The sequence below is a fragment of the Apium graveolens genome, chromosome 3 (assembly GCF_009905375.1).
Source record: "Apium graveolens cultivar Ventura chromosome 3, ASM990537v1, whole genome shotgun sequence".
Lineage (NCBI taxonomy): Eukaryota > Viridiplantae > Streptophyta > Magnoliopsida > Apiales > Apiaceae > Apium > Apium graveolens.
The window spans coordinates 84,087,352-84,105,407 of record NC_133649.1 but is presented as its reverse complement, the minus strand read 5'-3'; the positions used below and the strand labels follow the sequence as shown (position 1 = coordinate 84,105,407).

The 18,056-nt window shown below is 31.6% G+C and overlaps 1 protein-coding gene across 1 annotated transcript; it reads right to left on the bottom strand.

The window, feature by feature from the left end:
- Positions 1-501: 501 nt before the first annotated feature.
- LOC141712543 (zinc finger protein WIP2) lies at positions 502-3,145 on the bottom strand. Its single transcript, XM_074515516.1, has 2 exons — positions 2,238-3,145; positions 502-1,093 (listed from the first exon to the last, which is right to left on the bottom strand). Exons 1-2 carry the CDS (start codon positions 2,910-2,912, stop codon positions 632-634), a joined length of 1,137 nt encoding a protein of 378 aa, XP_074371617.1. The 5' UTR covers positions 2,913-3,145; the 3' UTR covers positions 502-631.
- Between the last annotated feature and the right edge of the window lie 14,911 nt (positions 3,146-18,056).

Genomic DNA, 18,056 nt, shown 5'->3' with positions numbered 1-18,056 from the left:
CCAGTAGATAAGCAACCTAGCTAGCTAATTAATCAATTGAGAATTGCATAGTATATAATGTCCATATTTAGTTCAAATACTTTTGCATATGTACCGGTGCCAATTGCCATGCACTATTGTCTTTCTTCACTTTGCCGAGCTTTGTGGTGCTATGTTTCCCATGTCAATCCCGTAAGTAGTCCTCAATTTCTGATGCCCATTTATATATATATATATATATATATATATGGACAGAATCCGAGAACCTTATATATTTAAGCAGCCATGCACATATTTAGTACTAGCCCGACTATATATTTTTTAAAATTACATATACACTTATAATTTTGACCAATATAACTTATATTCTTACAAATGAGCATAGCAACTCAGGTAACTAAGTAATTATGTTATGAAGCTAAAATATATCGGAAGGACTCCTAAAACTTGAAATTGACAGAAACATCACATATTAATCGCCAATGCATGCCATATTTCATCATGAAAGTTAGCAATGTAATGTAGTAGATAAACATAATGAAGTTTTAAGCTACTTGAGAGCAGTCTTTAAACCTTACACTGCTAAGAGTACTTAAATATAAAGAGAGATTGGATATTTCAGAAGATTGTTTTTGCACGACCGATTGATAATTTACTGCAAAGATGACTGATCATTATCATCATCGTCGATATCATCTTGTTCAACTTCCGATGCAGGGTCATCATCTTCTTCTTCAAATCCACCACCATAGGCTGCATGACCATGTCCAAAGGCCTTAATATGATCTTTAAGGGATCTCTTGTGCTTGAAATCGGAACCACAAATGCAGTACCAAAGCTTCCCGCAATTCTTCTCATGAGTTCTCCAGTCGCCTCTCACGGCAAAAGCTTTGCCACATTTTCTACACATGAAGGGCTTGATCCCATGCTTTCTCTTATAATGTGTTTGAAGGGTTCGGAAATCTTTAAGGGGCTTTGATCTGGGATGATCAATGTTGTTTCTGCACCCTGGTGCACAACAATAGCAGGGAAGTTTCAACATTCCTGTTGGTTGAGTCCCTCTTAGTGATTCCGGGCCTTTTCTGTATTGTGATCCATGCCCCCACATATGCATCTACATTTATGTACAAAATATAATCAACTGGTAAATATTTGTACGACTCAATTTCAAGAAAATCAGCAAATTAATGCATTTGTTTGTGACATAAATTAAAGGAAATAACCCTAGATCTGTAAGCAACCCTAGATATATAAGCAAAACAAATCAGAACAAACTAAGCAGTTATCCAATACATATAGCCCTATCATCTATATACTCGAACTCCAACTTATAAGGAAGCGACTCCGAATTTTTTTAAAAAATTTAAGCACGAAGCTATAGAGTTCAATTTTGTATATACATTTTTAATTGTAATCTGTGTGGGAAGTTTTAGTGTCTAATTGTACTTACTATGAAAATTGGGGTGTTACCGAAAAAATAGTATAGTACTTGAGGCTGATGGAAGGAAGATTTTCTGTCCGAAAACGAGAGCAAAGTTTTGAGTTTTACTACTAGCACTATTAAGTAAACTTGTTTCGTTAAATAATTACACAAGCACAATCATGAGTCAAACTTTTAATCTTCCACAAGAGTACAAGAGATCAATCACCTGCACCAAACTTTTTTTGCACTGTTAAGTAAACTTTATAAGAGGGGGGTGAAAAAGAGAAAGACTACACAAACTTCGAGGAATATGTAGAATCAGAAAGCACAGGGGAGAAGGAAATAGCAGTGCAGTCTGTGATAGTTTCAGTATGAGGCAAAAAGGAGTGTGTGCGGGACTGTTGGTATGTGCAACATGTCTTGTTCAATCACATTTAATGATTTTAGTATTAATTCAGCACGGGGAGGACTCATGAGCACTCCTAGTACTAGTCTACCCTCCTAATTATACCCCCTTCTCATATATACCTCATACTGTCGATCTAGCTATGAGGTTCACCTTTATAATTTCATCTATATATCTGTCCTTTTCTCTATATATATAATCACCACAACAATATTTATGTTGACCTCTTTCGTTTTCCTTTAATATCATCATGCAGTACATCATCATTTTTTATTTAATTGAAATTTTGTATCATCATTTCTTACATTTCAACCAAATCAGCCTAGCTAACTACCGGAAACTTTATGGAGGTAGGGTTTCATCATCATGAAATTAAGAAAAAAGGAGCTAAAATACCTATTTAAACACAGAGAGAGAGAGAGAGAGTACCTGCATATTGTTATATCGATTGAAGGTCTTGTAGCAAACTGGACAAGAGAACTGAGTAGGACCTATAAGAATCTGAGAAGGGGTGGGAATCCAATACTTGCTAATATGTTGCTGATGCATCCCTGTACTACTAGTGTGGATATTATTCGAGGAATTACAACAATTAGTCATGGTCGAAACATGAGCACTAGTTGTAGAATTAGTATTTGAAGAAGAGCAACAAGAATTAGTAGACAAAAGATGATGTTGCATATTATAAGCAGCCATATCAGCGTCACTAGGGTTTGGAAGCCCTATCTTCAGTGCTACTGTAACTTCATCGATATCGTCTCGCCTAATTTCATCTTTAGGTTTAGATGGTGAGTAAAGATTCTTGTACTCCACATCCATGTAACTAGGAATATTATTCAAATCAAACCCACTACTAGTACTGCAAGAGGATGAGGAGGGTATTTGTGGAATTTGAGCAACTGCATCAGTATCATCCTCTTGTTTTCTCATGGGACTTAGGCTTAGTAAAGGTAATGCTTCTCTAAGAGGAGGTGATGTTGAAGGAGGAGGAGGAGGATTTGTTTGATAGTATAAGTTATGTTGTGTTGTGTAATTATGATGAGGGTTAGGAGGAGGGTTGAATCTGAACCATGGAGGGTAGAGATTTGAGTAAGGATCAGTCATGGTGATTATTAAGAACCAACAAAGAAAGGCGGAATTAAAGAAAGAAGATACCACTAGGGAAATAGTTTGGAGGTGATGGTGGGCTTGCTTGCTTTTATAGAGAGGAGATCTGGTACAACTTACAAGATCACCAAAATGTGGATGGATGATGAAGGGGATATTGATGGATGGTCTAAAGTCTGACTCATTTCAACCCTTTAAAGAATGTATGTATATTTCCTCAGCTTGTGACTTGTGAGTATCACTCTAACACTGCACGCAGATACATACTTATATACATACATGATACAATACACATGCACATTTTCTTAATTGTATTGTTGGTACTTGGTAATAATGCATGTTTTATATTTCTTTTCATTTTTTAAAAATTAGTCTTGCAAGTTAAGTTCACTTTTTAAACTGATATTCAAGTACGGATCTTACAGAAACTCGATGCAAGTAAAACAACAATCCTTCCACAGCTCTTTATGAAACGCTATGAAAGTAAAGAGTTAAAAACTTCCCTTTCATTTAGGAAAAAGCTATTCATCGATTTTTGTTTTCTTTAAATCATAAATAATTTTTTTGCTTGCACATTTTTAACCTGTAATATTAGTGCTAATAAATTCAATAAAAAAATGCTGAATTCAAATCACAACAATAAAAGCTGGAAAACCTTAATGCACTTCAATTCATATATATTTCAAGTACTATCATAAATACATAACAACACATTAACAAAGTCTTGCTAAAATCATAAAAAGCACACAATTTTCTTCCGGTGTTACATAGCATTCCTGATATCAAAAAGCATTTCACAATTGCTACAACTAATTATAATTAAATGTTAATAATTATTTCGTGAACAATTTACCCCGGAGGTAGCGGTTATACAAGAATCCTTCCTAAATTTTTTTGGAAGCAGACCATTTTGTTTAGAGGATAAGTCTTCAGTCTAGGGGTTAGGGGTGTAAGTAAACTCTACACAACAAAAAAATAAATATTTGTTTTAAGATCAGATACAAAATGCACTTGTAATTTATAAAAACACTTCAATTTAAGAAATATTTTACTTACATTATGACTAATTTGTGTCCGACCAGCACATAATAAATCCTCCATGAACGATCCAACAAAATATCCACAATATATTCAATCATTTTGTGCTTGCTTCAGGCACTATTCAAATAAAAGTAAAGAGTAGATCACAAAATTAAATAATTACAAGTCTTATGTCAAAATTTTAGGCATAAATAACCAAATAACAAAGTATTAACAATCATAATAATACAATAATAATCTTTTATTTTAAACTTAAAAATACTGATCCATCTTAAAATTAACAAGAACTGAACATATATCATTTCCCTCTTTGTGTCATCCTCAATTACTTTTTTACGAGCAGACATAGTATTTATAACTTTATGAAAAACCATTTTGTATATGGTTCTTACACCAACACTAGAAGAATAAATTGGGTAATGATCTAATAACTACGATACCATGAAATCTAATAAGTATGATACTATGAAATCTGATATTTGATCAAATAACTCGTTATAAGGGCAAAATTGGTCGGTATTACATATAACAACAGACGGTAGGCCGGTTGGATTACACGGGGTCGACATTTACTTTTTGATCAAATTTTACGTTAACTGACACGGACAATTTTCATGTGAGCATGACACATGTTGGGGCCCATATGATGTGGTGTGGACATGTCAGTGCCACATGGAAATGGAGCTCATAAAAACATGACTTTATACTTAATTAAATCGGTAAACTATGACTGAATATCGGTCGTAGAAAGTGTAGAAAGTGTAAACTGATCGTTTGGTCGGTCGTTCAGCCGATCGGTAAAGAAAGCGACTGAATTGGTTATTATCAAACCAATATAATTTTTATGTTAAACTATATAATGCATGCCGATGGCAAAAGATTGCCTTTTTTACTCTTGAATTGATTCGGTCGGTATTATGCGGTCGGAAAAAGACTATGCTTCTTGTAGTATTATGATTTTACCTCTGAAATATATCTTTCCAGACAATGTTCTAAAATTAGATAAATTAAGATTAATCACTAGTTGATTATTCATTAGAAGGTAAGTAAGTAATGAACTCGTTCATGTTAAAATTTGGTCAAAAATTACATTCTATAAAAACTCGGTAAATAACAATTTTTATATGATCAAAAATTATATTAATTGGTTCACAATCGAACTAATTGTAATAATTAGGAAAATCTTTGAGAACTAATTGTAATAAATCAAGTAACTATCACACGATACCTAATACGACTAGATCTTTTAACATACATCAAAACAATAACATGACCATGTATATATATTAATCACAAACTTAGACAACAAGATATACCTAATCTGCTTATAATAATAATTGTCCATCCATACAATTATTAACCAATCCCATTATGATAATAATTGTCAACATATACAATTATTACTCAATCCAATTATGTCTTATATCACCAAGCCCATATATATCACATATTTGGTTTAAACCCAACGATCCTCCCATTCAACCCAATACTCCAGATCAGGTTGAATGGTAACCATCAAAACATCAACGCCTAACGGGCTGGTGCCTCCCCTCGAACAAGAATTCATCCATCTCGCTCATCCAACTTTTGAGAAATCACTAAAACCCGTATAGTGACATTCAATACCTCTAAACTATCATTCTTCATCATAACGATATATCCATCGACAAAATCACGTGCATCAACCACGAATGCCTCTTTTCATCACTGTATCACCTAATCTTTGCTTTCATAATCTTTCGGCCTCTTTTGAAGAACATCACGAGGATCATCCAAATTCTTCACATGGTTGATCAACTATCAAACCATTGAAACTATTGCTAATGATCTCGTCCATCTTCCACCTCGAGTCCGAACAAATTGATCCACGGTGCAAGTCAACTGTGACGCCCTCAATATCGGGGTTAGGAAATGAGGACCCACACACCAATATACTAATACCATAATAGCATAAATATAATAAACCCCGATACTAACAGGATCTAAACATGATAAAGTATGAGACAAGATTACAACTACCAACCAGAATATAATATTATTACAACCCAAAATATAAAGAAATTTAAATTGTTCGATTCTGACTTGGAATTGACAAATTACCCAAAAGTATCTGATTCAACTATTACACTTCCCCACCATCGCTTGCTCACACAGCAACTACCTGATCTGGCATCTGAAATTCCTCAACATGATAGGGACTGCCAGGAACGCTTTTGCGAGCGGTGCGCCTAAGCCTGGCCATCTTCTTGCTTAATTGTCATGGTTAGATTAAAGCAAATAAATGAGCAAAGACGCTCAACAAGTAACTATATAGCAGTTCTAAATATCAACATAAACAACATTAACTGAGGCATTCTATTTCTGGATAAAATTAAGCTAGGTGGCAATATTCTTTTAACGGCTAGGTAAAGGCATTTGAAAAAGGTTCTGGGCTTTCAAGATTCGAAGTTTGGGAGAAAGCCGACATTCATCATAAATCTATAACAGGGTTCTCAAGAAGTTTCTCATTTAAAAGGAAGCAATCATTCAAGTTTCAAGAATCAATAACAAAGTAAAGTGACAGGGTTCTCGACCAAGTTTCATAACTTTAAAGAAGATACTACTCATTCTGTTTCGTTCCAAGTAATTAAGCAAGTTTCTTTATCAAAGATATACATTACCCTTTTTCTTTTATAAAATATTAAAGAACCCTTGATTGGAATATCCATCTTTTAAATATAATACGGGTGATCATCCCGTACTGACCTCCATCCGCTCATTAAGGTACCTATGATATTATTTCAGCCTTATAGTGGACTAGCCTCGCTAGCCTTTTATATGACTGGACTAATCCCACTAGTCTCTTACGTCTATCCAATCTTCAAGGAATTCATTTGGAAAACCTTTGTGTTAGAATACAAGAAGTTTATCTAAATTCAGATTTAACATTACCGATAAATGAAATCATTTGGACTCTATTAAGTCGAAATTTATTCTTAAGTCCAATTTAAAAATTCAAGTGAATAAATCGAAAGTAAACGGGGATCATAAGCTAAAGATAATGATCAAACGAACAAGTGTATAAGTTTAGAATAAGGATAGTTCCAAAGAACGATACGTAACAAGGCATAAAGGATATCAGGGGATCTCGGTGAACAAGATATAACATGTGAAAATTTCATAAGGCTCTCATTAGGATCAAAGGATCATAAGTTAACAAAATGTAAGGATAGGGTATACGTACTTGAAACAAAGGGGTTATTATTAGGGTTCATCACAGGGATTGATAACAGGTTTATCACAAGCAACAATAACAAGGTTTCCATAAGAATCAATAACAAGTTTCACAAGAATCCTTTACTCTATCATGACATCAATAATAATCTTTATGTAATCAATTCATAATAGAAGGCGGAGTTACTTGCCTCAAATAGCTTTCCTGCTTAATGGAACCTGAGCTACTGCCACCTAAGATATTCTTCCCTTTACTAGCCTGAATGCCTTTGCTATCCAAATCTACAATACAAAACAGAACCCTAATTAGCAACTTGATCGATTCCTGACATTTCTCAGAACGTCTAACTTCTACCCAAACATTTCAAACTTTAGCTTACAAACACAAGTATAATCACATAGCACATAATATGATATACTCCTATACTCTTAGTATCGTAACTGTACTTATCATTTAGCAAATAATCACCTATTCGAATATTACGACACGACAAACACTTTTCCCGTTTTCCTTTTATCAAAAATTCGAACCAAAATGAAGTATAACCAAGTAAATTCTTTTGGACAATCGACATGCATTCTCTAATACAAAACATGCATGCTTTTTAGATAGAAACCAACCTATCTCGACCTATATCATACATAACATTGACTTAATCAAGTTATTCAAACCAATACCTTGCTAAAACTATGTTTCATCCAAGTTTTTAATCAAAATATTGACATGCAAGTAACAAAATCAACATGCAAGTTCAAGGATCATACATCAACTTTAATCCAAGCCAAGAACTATCAATTCGAACCATTCCTTTTTAAAAACCGAACCTCACAACCAAATTTTCCTTAAATCAAGAGTTTCATTCGGTTTTTCAAACCAAAATCGATATGCAATATTAATTCTAATAACCGATCCTAATTCAAACCAACTAATAAGTATCGTAACAATTGGATTTAATCATATAATTTAAACCAAATCTTTATAAAATTATAGGTTACATTCAGGTTTCTTAAACAAAAACAACATCAACAATCAAATAACCATTATCCATCTCACATATTCAAATGCATAACCCAACTCAAAACATCATTTAAACATATAACTCGACTTAATAAAACTTAATATTTCGAATCCAGAAATCTTCAATTTTCAAACCAACTCAACATGCAACAGCTAATTCGATTGTTATATAGGATTTAGGACTCAGGAAAGCATCACTGTCCACCGTCGGTTCACCGGAGTTCATCACTGGCGGCGTCAAGGTTTCGGACATGCCCCATTTCAGGGCTTTCTTCGATGAAACCTCGCCGATTAGCTTTTATTTCAACAATCAACTAACATGCAAGCCTCAATTAGTCATTTTATGGAAAAAGATAGAAGAACAACTCGAATCAAGCAAGAACCCGAAAGGGTTCAACTTTTCGAACCAAACACACAGCCACACACTCGCATGCAAGCATATATACATATATATAACTAGATGAGCATAGATATGAGCTTGAATTGAAGTTCAGCGATGGAAATCAAAGAACTGAGAGGGGAGAGAGAGAGAGAGAGAGAGAGAGAGAGAGAGAGTATACCAAAGAGAAAGGAAGGAGAGAGCTCGAGAGAGTGAGAAAAGAGAAAGAAAGAATAGGCCGGGTGGAAGTAAGAGAAAGGGGGAGGGGGAGGGGGATTGTATTTATATATGACTTAAGGGCATAAAGGTAATCTCCCACTTAAATCTCTTTTTCCTACCTTTTTATTTAATGAAAAACATAGTAGAATAAATAAAATTAACTCCACACAAAGAGTAAATAGTTGAACTTATATTTTTATGAAGTAAAATATAAAATTAGCTTTTCACTCATATTTTTAAATAAATTTTCGAGCAAACAAATTAATATCTATGGATTTTACAAGTAAATCCCAAATAATAGATATAAACTCTGAAAAATTATTTTAAAGTATCAGAACATCAAAATAAATCCACTATTATTTTTAAAAAGTCATTTGGACTAATTTGGAGATAATAAAGCAAATCTCGCACGCTTGATCATATTCTATAATTTTATAAAAATATTTAAGACCCAATAAAATCAATTAAATTCATTTAAAGTCCCACAAATCACAGATTTGTACACACAATCATTAGATATCATACAGTTACACTAGGAACATCAAATATATTTCACATATTCTCATAACACTAAACACCATAACTCGTTTCGATACACTTATATATAATTATCCTTTAATCCATCTTTTGGTTAACGGATCCCGTTCGACTTGACGGCTTGACGATCACAGCTTAAACCCTTAGCTGACTCATCAAACTGGAACGAGACTTGGCTCGTTTCTTATTACTATTTTACAGAGATTATACATAAACCAAAAAATCATTTATCTTTTATTATATTCACATAAATTCACGTAACAGCACAAGAGCTATACTTTAATCATAAATACATTGCGAAAATCTCATTCGCTACATCAACCGTCATATCGCACGTAACTTTGTCAACAAATTCATCAACGTACTCCAACATACCAATTGAACCTCGAACTTTGCTCCAGCCCAATTCATCACGAACCTCGAACCTCGGCTTTGGTACCATTTTTTAGGTGGAAACACACACACACACATTCAGAATTCAATTCTACCAATACCAGTACACACACAATAATATATTTGACATAAAAATCCCACGTCCCAACTTGTATTATTAATCAAAATAATTATCAATAATACATCAATACATAACACCTCAATGGTGTCTCAAACTGATACTTGAGCCAACCAATGCTCAAGCAACTCCCACACAATACCTAAGACGACTACATCTTTTAAACATATATCAAAAAAATAACATGACTATGTATATACATCCATCACAAACTTAGCAAACAAGACATACATAATCTGATTATAATAATAATTATATACCCATATAATTATGACCCAATCCCATTATGATAATAAGTGTCAACACATACAATTATCACCCAATCCAATTATGGGATTACGCCTAGTATTTGCAGGAACAAACATTATATATTTAAAAGGGGGATCGGCTCGTTTAAGTGAACTCGGCTCAGTTCATTTTTTTAAACGAGTCAGTCTTGAACATGAAAATGAGTTCGGATAAATAAACGAGTCGAGCCGAACTTTTTTCTGTTCGGCTCGGACTCGGCTCGTTTAGTTCGGGCTCGGCTCGAACTCGGTAACTCGACTCGGCTCGGATAAAATTTATATATATTATAAATAATAAATTATTACTAATCACTTAAACATTTTTAATGGTACATTTTTCATCATTTATTAATACTTTAATTATTTTAGAGATTTTGTTTATTTTTTTTAAATTTAACACTTAGTTTTTTCGTACGTAAACTATCAAATTGTTATCATTATACATTCATCTCCAATTATTCATATTTCATAAACATCATTAATTAACTTCTAATTTATATAAGCCAAATTTAAGTGAAACAAGACATCGTAATTTTAAAAAGTAATGTACGATTTAAAAAGTTATGAATGTCTCAATACTTAAAAATAAAATTAGATATATTTTAAAAATTGTCTTGAAAAATAAAATGATATAGCTAGATTAAGAAATAGGTATAAAGTGTGAGTGTGCGTATATAATGTTAAGGTAAAACTATTAGTTGATCTCGATACAACTTGTAAAATTATAAATTTTAATTTAAGGTTATTTGATTGAAAAATATATTCAAAATATTAGTGGAGAACTCGATTCGGCTCGATTTTGGCTCAGCTTGGTTGTTCGTGAACAAACTCGTGTTCGGCTCATGATCGACTTGTTTATAAACGAGCCAAGTTTGAACATCATTTTCCGCTTGGTTATTAAACTCGGCTCGACTCGGCTCATTTTAAAAATTAATTAAGCTCGGCTCGGACATGAGAACTCAGCTCGACTCTATTCGTTTGCAGCTCTAGGTACAAACAACAAGTATTTATATTACTCTCTCTGTTTTTTATCATTCAGATTAAAATTCTCGTTATGTAGCTATAATTCTAAGTTAATTAATTTTAATATGTATTTACGTACAATAAAATTTTAATAAAAATTATATAAAATATAAAATAATATATTAATGAAGAGAATGCACAGGTTGTTTAGGTAGTCATAAAAACTAGAAAAATGCTAAGGGCACCAAATTGGTTCCAAAATAATTACAAAATGCCAATTGTCAAATTTTTATTGGCTAAATGAAAACTAGCATAATAACCCATGCGAAGCACGAGTCATTTTCTAGAGTTTTTTTTATACATCATGCAATTATAATATTTGTAGAGCAACTCCAACAATCTCCTTATATAGGCTCTTGAGTCAAATTTTGAAGAAATGAAGATAAAATTTATCTCCAACAAGCTTCATGCCCCCCTCTATAATATTAGGCGTTTCGAATGATTCCTCACTTTTAGCAGTGAATATCCCCTCAACTATTATATTATATTTTTTTACCCGTTATTTTATATTTAATGAATGAATATAAACAGGGTAGTAAGTGTACGTTTTAATGATTAAACTTAATCTATAGAATGTCATCAGTATATTTACAAATAAAAAGCTACGAAATAACATATATGTTGAATACAAAGTTGACCAATTTGAATCCCACAGAAGGAGAATTTATGATTATGCCTCCCGAGTCAGACCTTGTCGCTTAAATGCGATTTACATCGGTTCACGTGGTTTGCAGGCTATTGCGTGAGCCCGTAGGGTTTACCCAGTGCACACCCGAAGGGTAGCGGCTGCGGGTTACCTACGATAAAAAAAAACTTGAATTTTATTTAAATAAACTATATGTATTGCTCTATATTATTACTGAGTTTACTACTAACTTACAATTAACTTACTCAATTTAAAAAGATAAAAAATGCATAACTGAAGTCAGAATGACTTGCAATCATAATATACAATAATATAAAATTTACATTATTGTTAATATTAAAGTTGATTTTAATGAAAAATATTAGTTTTTGAAATTCAACGTATGTATGTATGAGAAAATGTTAGTTTTTATTTACACCACTATTAACAAAATAAGATTAAGTTATATGTATGTGTGTGTTAGCATGTAAATTATTGCAAGTTACATCTCTTAGTAAATTATGATGGTTTCAGTTATTTATATGCTAAATATCTTATTTATGTATATGTATCTAGTGAGATAATTGATTACTTAAATAACATGCATTTATAATTATTTAAAAATTAAAATTATGTAATAAATAAATTGCTATAATTTATATATGGTATTCACGTTATCACCTGACAAACAATCCATATCTATTTTTTATGCAACGGGTATCAATCATGGTTGTAACATAAAAATGAATTATATATTTTTAAGACCTATCATTGATATTCATGATTTTTTTCAAGAATTCGAAAGAAAAATTATATTTATATTGTTATTTAAACCGTTTTTAAGTTTCTTTCATTACGACTCTAATATTTCTTCATATAACAATTTTATAACATTTTATACTAGTCTTCTAAAATTATAAATTTTCAGTTCGATAAAGTTTTATAAATATGAGTTGAACTGGTTAATTCTTTCTGAACAATATATGTTTTTTTCCTTAAATAATATAAAATGCATTGAATCAAATGCTACAATATAGTATAGACATAACTTTTATTTATATAATTCAAAATATTTGTACAATATTATCTTAATCAATGAATATTGCTGATCTAAAAGAATTCTTTTTAAAAAGTTAGTTTTTTTAAGTGAAAAATGAAAAATAATTTGATTTAATATATTATCGTAGTTTAACAAATCTAGTGAAATCTCATTTCAAATTTCAAATATTCTTAAAATTGGGACAAATCCCAAAAATAATAATGCGTTACCAGTGAAGTTAGTAATTTAATATAAATAATTAATTGACTTGATCCTATAAAGACCTCAAATACATTAATTTATATTAACATAAGATATTAAAAAATTTCACATTATTGGTAAGATATTCTCTCCGAGCTTGTAATTTATATTTACTAAACGTAGAATGTGACGATGTTTTGCGGCCGTGTATTGTAGTCAAATTTCGAGTAATTTTTTGAATAATGGGTCAAGTTCTAAAATGCATTGACTCATTATAATTCGAACTTATCTAAATATGTAATACCAATTTAGATTATTTATATATAAGCGATTTTATTTTTAATATTTTTTTAAAAATTATATATGTACATTTTAATTACTTTTTATAATAAAAAATATGTTAAAAATATATGAGATATAATTTTAACTAGGAAATGATTAATAAATAAGATAATAATCCATTTATTTACTATGCCTAATTTATATCTTGATTTCAATTATTTAAAATTAACTGTACAAATATTCAACTAACTATCTTTTTTTTTGCGGAATTCAAGTAAGTATAAAGTAAAATAAAATATTCATTTAGCACACTTACATATTATGTGTATGATAGAAAAATACATTTGGCAATATGATGTCGTGGTAAGAGGTTGTATAATTGAATGAAATAACTTGAGTTCGATTCCCACAAAATATATTTTTATATAAATATTAAAAATAGGGGTAATTTAGTCTTTATAATGAGACTTTTTAATCTCATTTACATCAAAATCACTAATTAAATCATTCTAAAATGTCACATCACCCATGACACGTCATTTTGTAACAATTTTTTGTATCAATTTTTGTGTTTCTAACCTTACTCGAAAAAACTAACAATAAGTATACATGCTTTTGTTCACTCTGATGGCAAAGTACAATTAGAGAAATGCTGCATGCGGATATGTTATCAGATCTACGTCGCTCTTAATTTAATTACCAAGGATTTAAGCCCTCAAGTCAAAGTAGTAAAATTCATTTACGCACACTGGACATAAACATAAACATAAACATAAACTCCGAACAAACAAATGTTGCGAGTGTATCCGAGGCAGAGATGTACAAAAAGCCCGAGTCCAAAAATCTAGCCCGGTCCGATTCGGTCAAAGCCCGGTCAAACCCGGCCCGGTTAAAATCCGGTCCGGCAAAGCCCGGCCCGGCCCGGTTAAAAGCCCGGGTTTCGGCCCGGCCCGGCGCGATTAAAAGCCCGGTTATAATTTGATTATTCTAATGTATTTTCTTATATATTTATAAATTCACATTTACTATAAATATAAATAATAGTTTAAACACGTATATATTTACATATTTGTGATTAATAATATTATTTATATACTTCGTTGCATAAATCATGAAAGAAGATATAATAAGTACACTATATATATTTGGATATCATTATTATGAATATTTGGATATCATTGTTATATGATAACATTGTTATCATTATTATCATAACAATATGATAAAACATATTATTCTATAAACATGTTTATTTTTTGCCGAAGTTAAATGTTTTCAACGAAATAATATTTTCATAAAATATTCCATGTAAACTAATACATTTTTACGATGATCTAGTTGCTTACACATGTATTCTTCGGAATCTCTAATAATACTCGATCCGATTTAAATTAGATAAAAGTCCGGCCCGATCCGATCCGAAAAAAAAAGCCCGGTTAGCCCGCCTCGAGGGCCCAAACGGACTCTGACATTTCCGGAAAGACCGGCCTGACCCGGCCCGATCAAAATCAAAGCCCGAAAATCCCGGCCCGGTCAAATTCCGGGTTTTTTAAGGCCCGATCAAAACTCGGCCCGGTGGGCCTTCTCTGCATCTCTAATCTGAGGGCACCAGAGAGAGTTACCGACACATTTATCGCGAAGTATATAGGAGTATTAGATTAGAGTAGTACTAAGTAGGGGTGTACGCGGTTCGGATCGGATCGGTTTTAGGGTAAAAGTCGAACCAAACCGCGAAAAGCGGTTTTAAAAAAATTTCATCCGCAACCGCATTTTGCGGTTGCGAATTTGCGGTTATTGCGGATCGGTTTGCGGTTCAACCACTTATTTTAAAATAATTAATAATTTACAAAAAAATAATTTCGGAATATTAATAAATTGAAGTTTAAGTTACGTGATAAATTACATTCAAAAATAAAATATAAACTAATGTTCCGTGTGGAGTAAGGATATTAAAAACATACAAAATGTGGAGGCGAGAGAAAAGAAAAAAGAAAAGGATAAAAAAAATTATAGGTTGATTATATTTTTCATTTGTTTGGTTATATATCTTATAATGATTGTGAATTTTATGAATGAAGTCTTAACATTAACCTAAGATTAGTTGATAAATGTGTATACTTATTAATTTATATGATATCAACTACATTTTTGGAAATATATTTTATTATAAATATATTTTGCGAGTTGCGGTTGCGATTTTGCGATTTTCAAGAATTTAAAACCGCATCCAAACCGCGAATGAGCGGTTTTTAAAATTTAAATTCACAACCAACCCGCGTTTCACGATTATCCGCAAATGCAGTTCGGTTGCGAGCAGTTGGATGCGGTTGAGCGGTTTATTTGTACACCCCTATTACTAAGTAACTGATTTCTTCCAAATGGTAGTACTACTGTACTATCTGCATTCTGCCACTAGTCCGTCCCAAAAAGATAAGCAAAAAGAATCCTAATAATAATAATATCAAAGGAATTTAAAGTTAGATTTCCTTTTCCTGACAAAGTGAGTACTGCAGAAAAGCAATTGTTTAACCATGGTAGACCGGATTTATTAACTTTATAAAGGGACGTTCATGTTATCGCCAGTGTTATAAATTTCGGAAATCAGAACTATTCGGTTGAGGTACCGATTTACGATTTATCGGACGATTTTTAAAAAATCGGATGATTAATCGGCGATTTATCGGAAATCGGTCAAATCGGACAAATATTTTTGACCGATTTTTGAGCGATTTATCGGCGATTTTTGAAAAATCAGCCGATTTCTATAACGGAGGTTATCGCAAATAACGGTGATTCGAAAATATCAATACGCGGATACAGTAATTGAGCTTTATTTATAAATAAATACGTGTATTTTAGGTAGAATTGTGTTTGAGTCTCGCTTCTTATTAACGGTTCGAGTTCTAATTCGTTTATTAAGACTCGGCTTATTTTGAGCTCGTACAGGAAAGGGAATTCGGACACAATTTTGAGTTTGGTTTTGTTAAACGCGTTAATATATTTCTCTTGGTTATCTTACAAATATACTGCAGGCATGTGAACTTTTAATTAAACAAATGTGAGTTAACTTAAAATTTTGAGCTTGTTTTTAATTTAAACGAGCAACTCAACTCACCTTATTAAATATTAACTCGAATCACAAATCTAAACTTAAATTCGAAGGTTTATTTTTTAGGCAACGACGATATTGCATAGAAGCATATAAGACGACATCGTTGGTCCAAACCAATGGAAAAAGGGGTTGTAAATTGTGAAATTATATATACTAACCTATAACCCGTGCGATACATGAACTAATTATAATATTTGTAATTTTATTATTTTATATTAAAATAATTTAAGAAAAATAATAAGTATGTATTATTGAGATTAATAAAGTTAAAATATTTACATATTATTTTGTATGTATTATATTATTAAAGGATTCAAAATTTAAAAAGTTAAAATCTTAATAATTTTTTCTACTACGGCCTCCGCTTGATTGTGCAGATATAGTGCCTATATGAAGATGGTAGTCTTGAATAATAGTGATGTATTTGAATGATTTGGTATTGTTTTTAATAATACTAGCCTGACAATCCATGCCATGTACGAATCTTCATTAATATTTTTATATTATTTAAAATTATAATAATTTTTTTGGATCATTATCTTATTAGTATATTTATAAATAATAATATAAATATTTGTTGTTGACGGCATTCGAAACTGAATATTGGGTAGTGTATAAATAATAATATAAATATTTGATGTTGTTGGTTCGAACCTGGGAGTTTTAGTAGGGTATAAATAATAATATAAATATTTGTTGTTGGCGGGGTTCGAACCTATGAGTTTGAGTAGTGTATTCTTTTAGTATTTAAATCTAACGGTCCTGATTACTTGAATAAAAAGATCCGACAAGTCATAAATGGGGATAATCAAACTGACTAAAAAAAAGACATAACAAATTATATCTCTTTTCGGCTTATTATAGTATAGTATATATAGATATACTGCATGTATTCGTGTTATTATATGTGTTAGTGTATGAAGGCAATCCTTTCGGGATGGGCACTTCTGGTCGGCTTGCTACATTGAGTTTGTGTTAATTGAGCAGAGTAGTCTTTACCACTCCATTATATTTACTGTTCTTTTTTATATAATAAATTAAATAATACATGTATCTGATCGTTCTTCATTCCCCATTTTATTTTCTTTTGAGTTTATTATGAACAGATACGATTCTGATCAAAACTTATATCTTTCTAGTACAACGATTTTATCTATTCATCCTACTCCATTATTTAAAATTATGATAGGCAATAGTACGAGTTATCAAATTCAGTACCAAAATTTAATTTCAAATAATGTGTCATTAGTATGTTAGTAATTTAATATGATATTATTGTTGAGATTTATGTGAATACAGTGATACATTATTATTAATTAATTTATAGTCAATGGTATATGACATATGAGAACCATTTTGACACTGAAGCATTTGTTTGTTTTTTACACAGATTATATTGAACACAAGTAGGCAGTAAAGATCTCTCTTTTTTGACATCTTGTTGATATTATGGTCCCTAAAAAATCTGCCTTAATTATAGTAATTTTTTGGGACCAGAAAATGAGTGACCATTCCCCGGGGTGCAAATCCAACATATACGCGGGTTTTGGGTACATAGATTATTGAAGGAGACATGGTTACATAGTTGCATGCATAGAGTATATGGTAATATGTGTATGATGCAGCCCTTTCATACTTGATAGTTGAAATTTGT

Coding starts and splice junctions, on each gene's coding strand:
- LOC141712543 (XM_074515516.1), bottom strand. CDS start 2,912: ATGACTGATCCTTACTCAAATCTCTACCCTCCATGGTTCAGATTCAAC. Junction 1,094..2,237: donor ATCGATATAACAATATGCAG/GTACTCTCTCTC, acceptor ACATAAATGTAG/ATGCATATGTGGGGGCATGG.